The sequence below is a fragment of the Carassius auratus genome, chromosome 23 (genome assembly GCF_003368295.1).
Source record: "Carassius auratus strain Wakin chromosome 23, ASM336829v1, whole genome shotgun sequence".
NCBI classification, from domain to species: domain Eukaryota; kingdom Metazoa; phylum Chordata; class Actinopteri; order Cypriniformes; family Cyprinidae; genus Carassius; species Carassius auratus.
The window spans coordinates 17,316-35,699 of record NC_039265.1 but is presented as its reverse complement, the minus strand read 5'-3'; the positions used below and the strand labels follow the sequence as shown (position 1 = coordinate 35,699).

At 37.9% G+C, this 18,384-nt stretch overlaps 1 protein-coding gene across 2 annotated transcripts; it reads right to left on the bottom strand.

The window, feature by feature from the left end:
- Nucleotides 1–17,710, bottom strand: LOC113040903 (zinc finger protein 704-like). 2 transcript variants are annotated; one of them, XM_026199096.1, is made up of 7 exons: nucleotides 17,485–17,710; nucleotides 11,921–12,156; nucleotides 7,008–7,108; nucleotides 6,363–6,618; nucleotides 4,371–4,478; nucleotides 3,746–3,867; nucleotides 4–3,658 (listed from the first exon to the last, which is right to left on the bottom strand). In XM_026199096.1, the coding sequence occupies exons 1-7, from the start codon at nucleotides 17,552–17,554 to the stop codon at nucleotides 3,547–3,549; spliced, it is 1,005 nt and encodes a 334-aa protein (XP_026054881.1). In that variant the 5' UTR covers nucleotides 17,555–17,710; the 3' UTR covers nucleotides 4–3,546. The 2 variants fall into 2 exon arrangements, with proteins under 2 accessions (XP_026054882.1, XP_026054881.1); XM_026199097.1 differs by lacking the exon at nucleotides 4,371–4,478 and having other exon boundaries at nucleotides 1–3,658; nucleotides 17,485–17,671.
- Between the last annotated feature and the right edge of the window lie 674 nt (nucleotides 17,711–18,384).

The window sequence follows — 18,384 nt, the reverse complement described above, 5'->3', positions numbered from 1 at the left end:
TTCTGAAATCCATGTTTATTCCAAGCTCCACATTACAGCCACAGAAATCACACTCTCATCACCAACCAACCAAAGTCAACACCAAAAACACCTCCATCCTCTCGTTCATTCACTCAACACGTCACTGTCAACTTCTGAAAAACTATAATGGTTCCAATAAAGCAAGATAGTACAAAGATGATACATGACATGCATCAAATTTCAACCAATGAAAAGAAAAAGAAATGCTCGACAAAGTTACAAGACCTCAACAGTTAAACAAGGCCAGAAGAGTTGTTCTGAAAAAAGAATCTGTATTGAATAGTGGGATTATTATGATGCTTTTAAAGACGCGGAAACATTCCAAAATGTTACAAAGAAAGAATGTGGAGTTTTTTTTGTTTGTTTTTTACACATTTTCTTGGGTGTTTAGCTTAATATCCTGGCTGAAAAGCAACAGGCAATCAGTGAAGTCAGAATAATGGGGAACAGATAGACAAAGGCTCATACGAACTAACGTAAAATCATCTATCGGAATGTGCAGGGCAGAATGACGCAATGATCCACATAGTAACGTCCCTCCTGCCTCACAATGGTACATACTCCGTGATGTACACAAAACAATGAAAAGGCATCAATGCAAGCGCCAACTGAAAATGAAAACTAAAGAAAAACACTGAGTGGTTCTAACGACTTGATATGAAAGAAAATTGTGTGAGACAGCCGATAAAACGAACTCAGATTGCATGCGATTCATTTAGTAGATTTTACATTCGTTGATGCTTCTTTTTCCCCTGTTTCCCCAAAATATACAATGAATATATATACACGTTATATTCACTACAGTGAATTTTTAAAAACGTATAGGCATCCTCGTATGGATTTAATATCATATCAAAGCCATGAAATTGATGAAGGTATTTAAAGCGACACTGTCTGACCACCTGATGCCTAAAATCCAAATCTTCCCTCGACTCTGTTCCTATGAAGGCAAACACAATGTTGAACATAGGAAACCATCTTTATTTGAAATCAAGACAGTGACGTTCCCTAGAAACCAGCCTGGATGATAGTCACCTGCAGTCACATGACCGGTGTCACGCACTGCGAGGCCCAAATCAACACGCCGCCGCAAAGTACCGCCTCGTAAGCTTATAGTAGCAGGGTCAGAGGATTGACCCCATCCCTGACCCGAAGAGAGAATCACGGCGGTCGGTCGACAGACAACCATTAAGCATTTGCTTTTTAAAAACTTCAAATTCTGCGTAAAAAAAGGTACATAAAAATATACGTTTTGTGCAGTACAAGTTAGTGCAATTGTATTCTTTCCCTCTTGTTCTTCTCATTGGCACTTAGTGAAAGTTATGATCATGAGAGGGATGCTCTTTCCTTTCTGACCTCTGGGAAAGAGGAGACAAAGCTGCTCTAAGCTGTGATTGGACAATATATATTGATAAACTCGTTCATTTGGCAATTACGAACCTGCTTGATTGTTTCTTTGATTTCCATCATTAATGGTTAAACTGCTACACTTTATTATTTATTAAATGTTTTTGAGAGCTACATTTTGATTGCCAGTTTTGGTCATGATTTAAACATGATTTAATTCCTATACTGCCTGGAAGGTCAAATATAATGTCAAAAATGTATTTGGGTCGGAATTAGAGTTTCTTTTATGAGTTTTTATGATAAACGTAAAACATAAAAATGCATCTTGGAACCTAAAGGGATAGTTCTCATCATTCCTCATGTTGTTCCATGACTATTACTTTTCTTCTTTTTCTTTCTTTGTGGAACATTTTTGAAAAATGTCTCACTATCTTTGGCATTTTTGTGCACACAATGAAAGCCAATGGGGTCCAATGTTGTTTGTGACCCCATCTAACTTCAATTGTATAGACAAAAATACAATTATAAATAAAAAAATTATATTTTTCCATGTTAAATGCAAGTCAAACAGACTTGAAATGACATGAGGGTGAGGAAATGACGACAATGTTTATTTTGGGGTGAACTGTCCCTTTAAGATTCAGATCACATTCAAATGTCCAATGACTGTCAGTGTTTTATTAGTTCAAAATATCTTTTGTAATATGTTTTTGTTATTCAAGCATTCTTAAATCAAGATACATTTACTCTGATATAATATCCAGTTTTCTGAAAACATATCCAAAAGTAAGTGAGTTTATGCTTACAACAAGAAAAAGAATCTAAGAAAAATGAACTTTTGTTTTAAGCATGAAATCACTAAATTCCGATACTTTTTTTTCTTCGTAAAACAAGTCATTTTCTCTCTCACGCCTATGCATCCTGATTGAAGAATGTTTTAGATATTTGTATATAAGACAAATCATATTTCATATTTTGCAGTGTAAGAACTGCTTGGCTTATATCGAGTTTACATGAAGACATCACATGATCACCTCGATATGAAAAGAAAGCAGAGTGGACGACATCTACACGTTATCAGCGCAAACGTTTCCTTTACGTGAATAATATCCACATGCTGAATGAGATGGAAATAATTCCTTAAGGAGCATAATGCGGCTTGAATTGGCCGTGTTATGCATGAAGGCGTGTTTGTGTGGAAAACACTTGATTTATGGATCACATTAGACTGGGATGTCTTCCCTGGACAGCAGATTGTCTGTAAAATCGGTTAAAGTGCCTGCCATTGAATTAATACTGTGGACTGACAGGAATAAACCTCATAGCTTATGAAGAGGCAGTTGATCTGTGAGGGACAGGATAGTTTGGGTGTGTTAGCGCCGAGAGAAGCCAGTTTACATTCACTGCACTACAACTACTCGCGCTGAAGTACACTAAAGGCTCTCTCCGAAAGGCTCATTCTCGTTTAGAGGTATTACTTTAGCAATGTGTGTTGAAACAGTTCTTGACTATTTGCTAAAACGCTCAACCCGCCGATTGTGATGCAGCGCTAAACTGAACTCTTGCTTGATCAAAATAGAAATTGCCGTTAAAAAGTGCTTGTAGGCAAAATGAAGCGGTATGTCCAGAAACAGTCTGATTTTGAACAAAGCTTAAATGATAAATGAAACCAATTTGAGTTGCTCGGTAAGTGCAACCCGGTTTAAGAGGGTTAACGGTTTGGAATACTCAATAATAAACATCGAAAGTATCTTAGGGAGTTTTTCCACAGACAGTAAAAACTGTTATGTATAAAGTCTGCCACACTAAAAATCATGGAAAATTGTTAGCTGTAGAAAAAAAAAATCGCCTTTGAATTGTTTCTGGATTATGGAAGAAAACAAATATTTTTGCCTTAATATGCAATGCAGCAAAAGCTTTTTTCTAAAATCTTTTTTTTGCTTTTTATCAATTTTTTTTTTCTGAATGAAAGTCTCAGTGTTCCACCATGGAAGCGGTAGGATAAGAGCACCCCTGGTGGCCTGGAGGAATCAGTGACATTAAAAAGGCCACACGCTTCAGACGGACACATCTCAGCTCGTGAAGTTCGCTCTGAGAGTGTGCAGGAGACACCGGCGCTCAGTCCATGGGACAGCCGCAATAAAAGAGCACATTTTATAGTGGGGTGAGGGATAACGCTCAGTCAGTGAAGCGCTGGCAGGCCTTCTTCCAGCGGCACGCTGTGCACCACAGGTCCCTCTTCTCCATGCCATACACCTTTCGGCACTTCTTGGCTTCGCCACGCGGTTTCCTGGGAATGCATTTCACATAGTTTCCATTTCAGCTGTGATGCAAGGCTATATAAACATCTTAAACCAAAAGCATGTGGACAGCTCACCTGGTTCCAGTAGTGGGTTTGGCGTTGGAGGTGGTGTTGGCGTGTGTTTTGCTGACAGTGGTGTGGTTAACAGGCTGTCTCTTCTCACCGATGCTAACAGTGCGGATCTGAGTCATCGGGCCCTGCAAAAGCACATCATGTTAAAGGTGATCTAACAAAAAAACTCAACCATTACTTTAACACAAAAGTTAAGACATATCTCATTTAACACTCTGGCTGATTTCTAAGTGATGCATTATCATGGTTACTTTCCAAGGCAAAGTAATAGTAAGAGTTACGCTTTCTTAGCAAACAGCGCCAATTACTGGTGTATAACAGCACTTGATCACAGTCTTAACTAGTTCATAATAAACTGTGTTTTATATGACAGGCACTTTGCAGTTCCTTTGTTTGGAAGCTACTTTCATTGTTTTGCAGAAGCATCTGAGACAGGAAACCAAAAGTCATGCGAGTGCAACTTCTGAAAGACCCCAGGAGACAGAGAAAGACAAACAAGACTCAACCGGGTTCACAGGATCACTGCCCTTTCAGCATTTAGTGAGTCCAGGCTTTTACAAGGTGACACACGCTGTCGAATACGTCTCTGAGAGGAAGAAAACAAGAAAGAAAGAGGTAGCCATCTCACCGGTAGAGCTTTATAAATGACAGGGGGCGACTGCCAGGATACACTGATCCTATCCTCACTGTGAGGCGGATCAGAGGGCATGCTGGGAATGCTGACAGGGGTTGTAGCCTGAAAAACACAGTGTGTGTAAGACGCGGTGTTAGCAAAGCCAGCAGAGAGAGCCAAGAAGAGCTGCCCCAAAGACTCAATCAGCACAAGCCAGTCACATTAGAAATGGTTAAAAACAGACTGTCTGAGCAGCAGAGAGCAGATACGGCTCCTGAAACATGGCCTTCGCTGACCTCGTCACACAGACACATAAATACTTCGACTAAACCGACTCCAGCTACTACAGAGACACACGTGTATGCAGTACTCTGGCTCTGATATTCAACAGATCCCTCAGTCTGGTGCACTAGCAAAGGTCAGATACACAGATCTCTGGCCGTTTGGAAGATTTCAGGAAGGTCATTCATTCCATTTGGGACAGAATTTCTCAAGAAACTCCAAATGTGGTCAGACTGCAAATCCCTGCTCTTCGGTAAAGTATCGAAACATCAAGTGCACTTCAAGATCTTCCAAGATATTTTTTCCCAAGATATTTTCATTTTGCAAAAATGTATATTTGCATAAAGTTTTCTGGCAATTAGTTTCTTGTTTTAAACATAAATCCAACAAGATTCAATGAGGTTTATGTGAAAGTCAAATAATCACACCAAAATAATAATAATCATTATTTTATATATATATATATATATATATATATATATATATATATATATATATATATATATATAGATATGTGTGTAATATATATAAGACATTATAGTTTTGAGAATGACATTTTTTGTTGCATAAAGAATTATTATTAATTTTTATTTTATTAGTAACAATTAAGCACATCCTACATTTTTCAATACTGTATTGCTACTAATTACATATTATTTAATAAATAGTAACATATTTATACATCATGGTAGTATTTGTTCATGCTTTAGTATACTTATGATAGTATTTTTCTTTAATTGAAATTGAAATCTTAATCTTTAATTTTACTTCTTTAATGAAAAAATCACTCCATTATTTGTTCCGTACCACAGAAAAATGAATTTATTACATTAGTTTAGAACGAGAATTGCCGTTAAAAAGACATTCTTAAACACATATGAAGATGTTTTGAATACTCTCTTATCATTTTGCCCATTCATGGCAAGTCCATACTACCACAATTTGCATGCTAATATATATATATATAAATGAAATCCATTCATTATACACAGTGATCATGGGTTAAACCACTTGAATCATATGGATAAGATTTCATTGCATTGTTAAAATTATGGTTGCGTATGAATGATTTAATAAATGATGAGACTTATTTATCTTCCAAAGAAGAGGTGGGTTTGAAAAGACACAAAGGTGAGTCAATAATAATTTTCAGGTACACTATCCCTTTAAGACATTATGCTAATGAGAAAGTAGGGGGAACTGCAATAAATTGTCATGAAAATAATGTAATATTGGCAAAATGGTCTTCAAATTTGGATTTAGCTTCTCCATACAAAATATAATAGCTTATTTCTTTTGATTTTGCTTTCTGTCGCCCTCATTTTGTTCCAAACCGGTACGAGCTTCTTTCTTCTGCTGAACACACACACACACACACACACACGAGATATTTTGAAGAAATGCTGGTAACCAAACAGTCATAGAATGACCTTCATGAATAAATTCATACAGGTTTGCAAACACAACTTAAGTGAACCCTGTCTCTTTAAATCTCTCTGTTGACTCTGATGGAGAGAGATTTGAGTCGCATTGATAACTAAAACAGAGCCTTGCGTGGGAGATTTAAAAGAATATGATGTTTCCAAAGTAAAAACACACACCCACACACACACACACTGATAAACGCGTCCATGAAGACTTGATCACTACACCTCAAGCCCATAAGATGATACACTGTCTGCACACAGACACAGACAGAGACAGCCGAAACAGAAGCTGTGTTACCTGGTAAGCGTGGTCAGTGCGGATATGGCACAGAGCCGAAGGTGCTGATTGGCTGAGGGGGGTGTGGATCATACGGGCGGGCTCAGATCGAGACGCATCACAGGTCAAGACGGGGAAGAAGGGGGCCGGGCCGGACGTAGTAGGAGAGGTGGGCGTGAGGTTGGACAGCCCCTCCGAAAGCGTGTCCATGTTCACCTCGATCTCAGAGTAGTAGAAGTCCTCCTCGCCATCGCTGTAGTCCGAATCTCCATTTCGCCTGAAAACACACCACACTGAAAGTCAGGCCGGTTTGGATGTGTGCGCACGTCCACAGGCGGCCAGCAGGGGCCAGCAGCGCCAACACATTCACACTGGATTGAGTTTATATGGGAAGGTCAGGTAGCAACAAGAGGCTATAAAAACACTCTTACTACTTCCATCAGAATGTGGTTCCCCTTTACCTCCTGTTATGGTGCTCAGAAAGGGAAGCGCTCACTGAGCCGCCCCGTCTTTAGAGAGCGACAGACAATCTGGGCCCCTCAGATTCATCTCCAGTCCAAAAGCAATGAGTGGTACTTTCATATGTCTCTCTCATTTCTGTGTAGAAGACTTGTAAACATTCAAACTGCAGACCGAATGTGTGAGGTGTGTGTGATCAGGGCTCACCCCAGGTGCACGGTGCGGATGTGGCGCTGGATCCCTGAGGAAGTGCTGAGGACTTTTTCACAGTTCTTCCACAGACACTTAAACATCACCTTCATGGAGTTCTGGAACAAACACACACACACACACACACATCTCATAAAGGAGGTTTGAGTGACTCCGAAGCTGCTGAAGAACAGTGCTCAGGGTTTGGTCGTGTGACGCCGTCCTTGGACCGCGACGGCACCCAAATATAAATCAATCCGAGGATTTCACAGTGACAGTCCTGTAAGATTTACATTTTTGAGTCAACAGGTCAATATTCCATCTTACATTTGTTCAAGTATCAAACAGACCACACGTGCTAGGCTCCAGATGCCAAACTTTTAGGGCTGAATTAATTGAAATTTAATTTGAAGAAAAACAGAATGCATGAAACAAATAATAAATATGTGTGCTATGACTATTATAGCCACTTTAAAGAGAATAATAATTAGTAAGTGCACCATTAAGTGTTCAGAATAAATATCTGAGATATTTTGTAGCAGTGTTATTTTAGTGTAATTTATAGTACACTTATATTATGTATTAATACTTTTGAATACGCATTCATTTGGCATTTTGTTATGTGCTTTTGTCATTTTTATTCAGTTTTTATAGTTCTATTTAGCTTTAATTTATATTTAATGTCAATTTCAGTAATTAATATAGTCCTGCTTTACTGGTATAAATATAAATTAATTTAAAAATTAATTTAATTTAACTATGAGAGAATAATAATTTGCAAGAGCATCTTTAAGTGTTTACAATATTTTGTAGCAACGTTATTAGTATTTATTTATATTCTGAACAAGCATTTGTTTTTGAATTTTACTTAACACCTTAGTCATTTTGTTGTGTGCTTTTGTCATTTTTATTTGTTTTATTCTATTCTGATCTCTTTTTTTCAGTTTCAGTCTTAGTTATCGAAGTACTAAAGCTAAAACTTTATTTCAGTTAGTCGTCAAGACAAATTTTCACATTTGCATTAAAGTTGATTTCATATTTATATTTTATTTTTTAAGCTTTATTAAAAAAAAGAAAAAGAAAAAAAAGCTTTATTTAAAAAAAATGCAATTAAGAGTAACAACACTGTTTTGTAGGGAAAGGAATCCTTCAAAGAGCCGTATATAATGCACAGGGACGTGAGAGATCGAATCAAGTCGTGTGGTATGAAGAGTAAGAACAGGACAGAAAGAGATCTGCTCTGATAGCAGTCAAGGCCATCCGTGATCAGCAGTGATTCAGGCCTGATTGCATAAGTCCCACCAGCACAGAGGCTTCAAAACAACAGTGACACTGCCAGGTGACGTGTGTGTGTGTGTGTGTGTGGGCGATTCACACCTCCTGTGCTCTTCTGTCACTTTCCCTGCTTGCTCTAAACCTCATCTGTGTTTATCTGACATCCCCGATTCCTGCCTTTCAACAGGCCGTTCAAACAATGAATCAGACTCTCACATACTTCTGCTTATTTATAGCCAGTGATTAAATGAACACTTCACAAGCAACAAAACGGAGTAAAAAATTAATTTAAAATTTGATATTTTAGATTACATTAATATAACTGCACACAAAAGTGGTGTTTTTTTCACATTATAGACATTCATTGCTGTGATGCATATACTTTATACATCTCCAGCATCATTACTCCAGTCTTCAGTGTCACATGATCTTCAGAAATCAATCTGATATAGCTACTAATTTGCTGCTCAAAAAAAATTCTTATCATCTATAATTATTTTTTTTGTATGCATAGAAAATTCAGCATTTGAAGTAGAAATCAAATCAAAGTAAAAAAAAAAAAAAATTTAGAAAAACAATAACTTGAAATGATATTTAGTAAAAAGAAATGTCCATTGGGCTATATTTATGGGAAGCTAGTTTTCTCCGATCTGAACCCTGATTTCCTGGAGAGTGCGTGTAAATGTTTAATAGGTTATATAATGAGTTCAGACTGAGAACAGTGGAAATGGATGACACTCCAGAACAAACCCAGATTATATTATCATCATGATTATAATTATCTTCATTTCTTCTGATAAACCCAACCAGGATCTTAATTTGTGAGAAAAATTAGCACATTAACTCTGAAACGTGAAACATGTCTGGACCTGTTCGCTGCTCTTATCAGAGTCAATGAGTGGGTGTGTGTCTGCTCACACACACACACACACAAACAACAAGTACTCCTGCTGTTCTCAAGGCCGATGATATTAACCCTTTCATAGATCACACGAGCCTAGGAAACATTTCCCATCCATACCTTATCAGCGAACATGTGACAAGCATTAAAGTGCCCCATTATGCCATTTTTACGATTCCTAATATTGTTTTGAGAGTCTCCTACAATAGGTTTACATGCATCCGAAGTCATAAATCTACACAAAATATGCATTTAATATCACCTCATTTACATTTATGCATTTAGCAGATGATTTTATTCAAACCGATTTACAGTGCATTCAGGCTATAATTTCTTTATTTTTTTAATCAGTACGTGTGTTCCTTGGGAATCAAACCCACAACCTTTTGCGCTGCTAACGCAATGTTCTACCACTGAGCCACAGGACCATGAAACATTTCCCAACGATCCTCAAATGATTCATTCGAAGCAGTTCTGTGATTCAGTCTCTCTAAGCCCCTCCTTTCCACGAGCCTGCTCTGCTCTGATTGGTCAGATGGCCCAGTCTGTTGTGATTGGTCTACTGCGTACAGCGCATGACAGAAACTAAACTCCCATTGACATAGCTCTGTATTCTGAACGCTCGATAGAAAATCAAATATTCTAAAAACCATAATAGGGTCACTTTAACCAAAACGGAGTCAAAAAGCAAGCCAGATAACTGGTAGAGTGGGACTGGGTGTATGTTTCCATCTGTCTTTATGAATGAACAGCCAGTTCTCTTGTGTTACACCTCACGCAGCTGCTCAGCATTTGGCTTGGTTCACTTCAATGGGTTTGTTTCTTTTTTCTCGTCTCCTTCATGCAAAGTGGTTTTTATTGGCTATAGCAGGACATATAGGTATGCAGAGAGGCCTCTGGTGAGCTGAAATAATAGAGGAGGTAGTCAGCGCTGTTGCCTAAGACAAGCACCAGCAGTATGGGACACATCCATCTGTCTCTGCCAAGTAATGAGCCCAAACCATATTAAACATTATGTAATGCACACAAGCGAGAAACAAACAAATATGCAATCTAATTATTAGAATTCGTTCTTTAACGTTTCGACTCAATATCTAGCTGTGTAGAGGATGTCTAATGGAGTTTCTAACATAATCTCAAACCATCCTAATGGGGTCAAATATGAATCCCTATGGATTATTTTGAAATTAAACAGATAAAAAGATCTAAGTGCTTTTTTATTTGATCCCGATAGGATCTTTTGAGAGATTTAAAAAATGATTTAGCAATGCAGTAGTCATCTTTCAGGTTTTAATAAAAGTCCAAATGGCAAGGCATTTTGGAAGGTTTCACAGCAGAACTCATAATATGGTATTATTATGCTTGAATATGGCTATTACATTCTCTAGTAAACGTGTGTTGTTTGAGTTGAAGTTGAAAACACAGGGTTGTGAAATCTTTTGTTTTTCAGTGAATCTACTGTTCTAGCTGGATCAACTTCCAGTTATGTGTTATGATGTAATTCCTGTGACTCCTTTGTATGTTCATGACAGGGATTGACTGGATAAGAGTGGATATAACTTTGCACAGAAACGGTCAGTAAGCTATTTTATTTTAACAGTATTGACAAGTCTAAAGATCTTTGCACACTGAGTCCGAAATTTTCATCTGAAATTTTTGCAAGTTGAAAAATAAATACGACCTCACGCTGTGTCAATCATGTTTACACACTTCCTCCAAAACTATCGTCTGTCATGAAAACATTTGAATCAGGTTCGATTTTCTGTGTTTTCGCATCCGTAGCATGCATTTTGATAGGAAAGGATACAGAATACGTAAAAACAGAAAAACGCATGACTCGTTGTGCAAAGACCTCAAGTCTTGATGTAAACATTTATTCCCGAGCAATGACAACCACTGGTTACCACAGTAAGTGGCTTGATATAAATGTGATTTTTGTATCTACACCTCTGTTGAAAGAGAGATTTCCTTAATAAACGTTTAAAAAAATCTTGACAATCCAAAAAAAAAAAAATGTCTGTGCTAAATAACATCCACAGATGCTGTGAATACAGCTTAAGTTGTCCTGAGGCCAGAAGATTGCTCTTAAATGTCTGATTGCACTTAAGGAAAATGTGTCTGTCCTGTTTCTGCCTTAGTCTTTTCTCTGTCCAATATCTGGAATTGCAAAATCAGAATTGAGAAATATAAAAAAAAATTATAATGAAAAAAACATCTGAGTAAACATATTTCACTTTTCCCCTTTCTTCAGGGAGAGGCGTGTATTCACGACAGGATCCAAGTATACAATATTGTGCAATTGGGAATTGCTTGAAAAGCAAGTGTTACAGCATTTGTAGCGCTTTGAAAGGATAAGCCAGAGTGGATCTATAACGGAAATCCCCCCATACACACACACACACACACACACACACATCCTCCACCTCTCCCAAAACAAGGTGAACGAGCAGAACGGCTAAAGGCTTCCTGACACTGAAACCATATTCACATTCTGGAGTCACTCCACACTACAAAAAAAACAAAAGTAATAGAAGAAAAGACACTGAAAGAGAGAGCGCAAACATGCCATCACTTTCTGTGGTGCGAGGGTGAGCAGACTCATTGGGCCAGAGCCAAGCTGATGTGTTTTTTAGAGCGCTTTTGAAGGCAAAGACGGGGAAATTCATTGAACAGTCAAGCCCCTTTTGGGCTCAAATATTAACCAGCAGATCTGTCTTCTCTCTGTTCTCTCATTTGCCACGACCTGACCCCCTACCTTTCTTTTTCGGGGGATGGGGTCCTCGAACAGGAAGTGTGTACTCTCGGTTTCCTCAATGTTGTCATCACTCTGGGAGGAAAGCAGGAAGCTCTTGCCGGGATCATTGGAGAGGGGCGGGGACGGAGTGGAGGGCACCGATTGGTCGCTGGCGTCCCAGCTCCAGTTCCCACTGGTAGAACTGCTGTAGCTGGCAGACAGGCTCTCCTTCCAGCCCTTACCAGCCAAATCTGCACCTAAAGACAGAACACAGTACTTTAAAGCAGGAAAAGACCTTTGACACTTTGACAGGTCAGTCAGGCTATTTGATGGAGTACTTTTACTTATCCCAGAGCCCAGCACACTGCAGGCATGAAGTGGAAGTCCACAGCAAACACAGATTCAGAAAAAAAAGAACATACAAATACGAAGACATAAAAAAATTAAAATAAAATAAATAAATAAAAAAAAAACAGAAAAAAGACAAAAAAACTAACAAAGACAAATCAAAAGACAAAAAACTAACCAAAAAAACAAAAACAAACAGAACATAAAGAGCAAAACAAATCAAAACCAAAAGAAAAAAACTAGAAAAAAACCTAAACAAAACCAATGGCATAAAACAAAGCAAAGCCAAACAAAACAAACAAAAAAAGCTAAACAAATCAAAACAAGTACTTAAACCAGAACCAAGAAGAAGAAAAAACTGACCGTGAAAACAAAAAAATTACAATTAAAAAATAAAAGACTTGGTGTGAGAAGTACTGATTTGTTTGTGCATATTTTACACTTGTTTATTGCACGGCGCTCTGGAATACTTGGTCAGGAGCATCATTCTACAGTGTGTTATTTCTCAATAACCACCACTGGCGTTAGAAACACCAAATAACACACCGCTCATCCGGGTATTTGAGGCTGGTGCTTCTCTCCTGGCTCATTCAAACACAGCTGCTGCAGTTATTGACTGTAAAATGAAACCGTCGTCTAGACTCAAAGCCGTTTGTTAGGAACTGTTTTCCTTTGTGTCTACAGAGCTAATGAAATATTTCAACTCAAATCAATATTGGTGTCTAATTATTTACTTATGTGGCAAGTTGCCGTGGAATAAGCGGGATAATAAACATTCAGCCAGTTGCAATCGCAAGATAAACCCCTTCAGGGTGATACAAGATCCTGATCACTCTTTCAGGGTTTATTCTGCGATAACAACCACTTGGCTGTACATTATCCCTTACATACTGTTTAGTCACACACACAAACAGTCCTTATGGCACGCAACACTAGGTGAAGATAAAGTAACACAGCAGCACTCAAACCTGAACCGCCATTGTATTATTTCCTTGATGCGTGATAGAAATTTGTTTCACACCTTGTTTTGTTGCCAGTGGCATTTTTACTCAAATAAATGTTTTATAAATAGCAAAACATGCACTAGTGTGCACTCTAATAGATGCAGAAATTAACAACTTATGTAACAGCTTCACTTGAATGTTTAAATTAGATTCATTTGATGCATTATAAATATAATAGTTGAAATCTACACAAATGGACTGTTTCCAAACATGCAAATTAACAAAAAGAAGAAGAAAAAAACTGCACTAAATGATTCACATCACTACAAATCATGGTAACACAAGTTTCATTTTCACTACTATCATGAACTAACGATGACTAACATTTTACATAGCATTTATTAAACTAGATTAATGTTAATTTATAAATACACTATATTTCATTGTTTCTTCATGCTGTTCACAATACATAAATTAATGTTAACCACTCAATGCTTAAAAATGAATTAATAAATGTAGAAATTAACATGAACCTAGAATAATAAATGATTGACTGATTGAGCCATAAAAAATGAATCATATTGTAGTGTTGTAAAAATCTCAATATTTAAGAAAAAGCTTAATGTTTCATTGGTGAAGGATTGGAATTTCAACTAACAATAATATTTGGCTTTTTTCCCCCAATTACAGCCATATTATTATATAATTATATAATTAAAAAGTCGATCTAAAAACATTTAAATGCTTATATACAACAACTGATTGAGTGATTAATTAGTATTAAAAAAATATATTTTGGTGCATTATGTTCAATAACATATCAGCAGCCATAACTCTACTTCTAAAATAATTACAAAACAAAACCATAAAGGTTGTAAACACAAATCTGAAGATATATAAGGCAATGTACACTTGAGCTATGCAGCAGAATAGGACACTGTCCAGCAACAAACTTGACTAAATCTCAAGGCTATATGAGACCCTTAAGCAACAATATAGACTGTGGTGACCTTACATGACCCCAAACAGGCAAATTCACCTTCATTTCATGACACTTGACCTCTTAGGATTATGGTCTGGGTTCTTCCAGCATGTGCACACTTGCCGTTTAGCAGATGCTTTTCATTCAAAGTGACTTACAGTACACTAATTACAGGAACACACTCCCTGGAGTGGCATGATTTAGAGGTTAAGTGCTCGGCTCAGTGCCACAATAGCGTCAGGAAAGACTTGTAATCTAAGTAGCCCTACAGTTTCTGCCTCAATCCCATCTCTTTAACCTGGTTTACACAAAACATACTAATATGCTTCTAATATCCAAATCCGTTAAAGGATTTTTAGGCTGCATTAATTATGTAAACCGGAACTGGGAACACCCGATGTACTTGCTACATCATTAGATTAATGGCATCTACGCTAATATTAGTCCTCTACTGCCCTGAAAGACAGCGGAGACCAGGACAACTAGAGCCCCAGATACAGATCCCCTGTAAAGACCTTGTCTCAGAGGAGCACCAGGACAAGAGCACAGGAAACAGATGATTCTTCTGCACAATCTGACTTTGCTGCAGCCTGGAATTGAACTACTGGTTTCGTCTGGTCAGAGGAGAACTGACCCCCAACTGAGCCTGGTTTCTCCCAAGGTTTTTTTCTCCATTCTGTCACCGATGGAGTTTCGGTTCCTTGCCGCTGTCGCCTCTGGCTTGCTTAGTTGGGGTCACTTCATCTACAGCGATATCATTGACTTGATTGCAAATAAATGCACAGACACTATTTAACTGAACAGAGATGACATAACTGAATTCAATGATGAACTGCCTTTAACTATCATTTTGCATTATTGAGACACTGTTTTGCTAATGAATGTTGTTCAGTTGCTTTGACACAATGTATTTTGTTTAAGGCGCTATATAAATAAAAGTGACTTGACTTGACTTGACTCAATCTTACACGAGGACTGCCGCACCAGTTCGAGAATAAGCTGCAATGAAGACCAGACTTCATAACCGTTTTGTTTACTACCTCATAGTAGTTAACAAAACTACTGAGCTACCAGCAGCCCACATTAATTCCTTTGTATTTTCTATTGGGGAGGAAAGAGACTGTTCTCTGTTATTTGTGCAGCCACATTGATACTGCACAATAAGTCTTTAATTTCCCAGAAGGGCAATGTGTTTGCATTAAAGATATTAAAAAAATGACAATGCACAAATGAAAAACACATCAAATCCAATCCCAAGGCCAATGTCCTTGATTAAACAGTAATGGAGACTGGGGAAAGCTGTGCCACTTTTACTTAAGTTGTCCTCTAGGCGAGAGTAATGAGGTATAATATTATTTCAGGATGTCTGCTATCAACTGCAAGCATCTATACCGAAGGGACATTGAAATACGACCGAGAAAAAGTTTACTAATGCGTTGTCGTTTCAGCAATTTATCTTGCTAAACTCCACATTTCAGAATATTCTAATGTAGTTCATCTATTTTCAACCTTTTCTAACAGTATTTGCAGTAGTCTTTATTTCCAGCATATGAAGGCGAATCCCTATTAGCTGATCGGTTTTTCAGAGATTTTTTTTTCCCTCCGTCTCTTATAGACAGTGGTTTATGAATATTATTTAAACTGGAGTCTGTACGGTTCATAAAGAAATTGCTTATGCTCACCAAGGCTTCATTTCATTGGTAAAATACAGCAAAAGCAGTAATACTGTGAAATATTATTACAATTTAAAAAGCTTTCTATCTGAATGTATTTTAAAATTGATTCCTTTGATCAACATAATAATAAATAAATCTGTCATGCACAATTCATCATTGACGTAAATTTGGCCAACTAAACAGCACAAGTTAAAATCCAAGAAGGTCGGCTAAGATCACGATCACACAGCTGATGATTTGAGTGACTCAATAACTGATGGAACAAATGAGAGGGAAATCCTCCATGCAAGACTTCAGAGGGTCCATTAAAACCCTGTTCCCTCCAACACACAGATGTAAAGGGCTGTGTTGGGACAGCAGTTGTTTCGTGACAGCTTTAGAAAACTCTCACTTTTCATTTTGTTCTAGAATCTCGGAAAAGGTCAGAACGGACGCAATACATGAACGCTTTCACCACATTTCAGTTCACATTAAAAGTCCTGCTCTTTAAAAAGAGACAATCTTCGGTTTCACTTCTTAAGGAAGAGTTCTGCTCAACGAATCAGTTGATCCAGTTCACCAAAACCAATTTGATTTGAATCTCGAGTTTGACTCGTGACAGACAAGGGTCAATGATGACAGAATCATTTCCATTTGTGGGTAAACTATTCCTTTAAGGACAAAGTCTGTGTCTGATTCTGTCTAATAATACTTCAGTGAGAGAGTTGTCTATTGTCATTTCTTCTGAAACTCTGAACATACTTTTGGTTTTGGAAGCCGTGAGCTGAAGGAAGGACAGTCACTGCACTTGAAACCCATCCAAATGTAAAACTGGGGTTCCTTTCATGCTAAAAGAGACGTAAAATAGAAAACAGAATTTTTACTTGCTCTTTTGAAATAAGAGTCTGATGACCATGTCGACATTGGCTAATATTTATACAAAGCTTTACTGTATGTCTACACAGACGATTCTGTGAAACAAATCTGCAAGAAACTGCTCAGAAATCATGGTGACTAAGACGTCACAGCCATGAGCTCATTAACAACAAATGACCACCCATATATAAATATCAATGATTATTCAGCTAGTCTAAAGAACTGTACTGGTGTGCTGAAATGAGCTGATCATTTAGGTCATTTACATCTAGAAGTGTACAGTAGAAAAAAACAGCCTGTTTAATTGTACAGGAAGAAATGGGAAAAAATAATAATAATTTGTAACTTATTTATGACCATTTTTGGTGCAGTGAAACCTTTACTACAATTAATAAAATACAATTAAATTAAAACTTTTTTATTTTTTTATTTTTTTGAGATCCCTAGTCTAACCATTGTTGCCCTATCAAACAAAACATCTATTTGAGCATCTCTACCAACAACATTGGTTCAACCAATGGCGTGAGTCGGGGGCGGGACTATGTGTTTGAAATGGAACAGACTGGGCTCAAAAAAAAACATTATTTTGGCGGGACAGAAATCACACACTTCATTAAAGCCATTTTCTATATAAAACAAATAAAATGGAGAAAGAGGGAGTCCTTTCGGGGCACTTATGGAGTTTTAGAGATTGTTTGACAATTCGTCATTCAACCTGAGTACTCTGGGATCTATCAGACGTTAGCACGGCAGCACAGGAGAAGTAGAGCGACGTTTAACCTGAGGCACTGGAGGAAGGGTTGAGCACCAACGGGCTGGTGGACAGTATGGTCAGGACGGTGGCGGCCATCACCTCTTTATCAGCAAGACCAGAAGGCCTCCTGTTCAAAAGAGAGAGAGAGAGAAATGAGGTTCACCAATCACTGAGAATCATCTTAAGACGTGGATCAACTAAAACCAATTATGTCAAGCAGAGGCAGATGTTAAGCGCACTCTCACATCAACATAAAACAGCACACATCTGTTAGGTGGGCCGCCCGGGCCTTTCTCTCTTTCTCTCTCAGCCCGAGCGCCTGTTTTCCCTGTTCGGCAGGCCGAGTCCCGCAGTAAACACTTCTCTCGGCTGTATAGCAGCTCCCTACTGAGCTGAACACATCATGGGTAATGGAAAATTCCAGCGCTGTAATAAACACTAGCACTCGGCCTCTGGTGTATGCCCACACAGCACAGCTCCATTATCAACTGTATTTATTCAGCGTGTGTGTGGGAGACAGTTTACTCGTGTTTGTAAATCAACACCAGGGTTTATTGTGCGGCTGAATGAAAGGCTCTGTTAACTGTTTAGGGTCTTTCTCACAGGTGAGGTTCAGCTTCGAGCTGAGTATTTATACTGCACGTACATGACTGATGGCTGTTATATTGGACTGCAGTGAAAGAGGGGGAAAAGGGAGGGATTGTGGGAGATCAGAGAGAGAGTGTTAGCAGACATTACATTTAAATATTTATGCAAATTAGAACTGTTTAAATAAGATTACTGTACATGGTACAGATGCGAATGCGAAAGTGGCAAGTTGATTAAACAAACACTAAAACACAATATTAAACAAATGTTATGTTATAAATTCATCTCTTGTCAAATGGAAATTATTTTGCTTCCAGTCCAAAGGGATTATCTCCAAA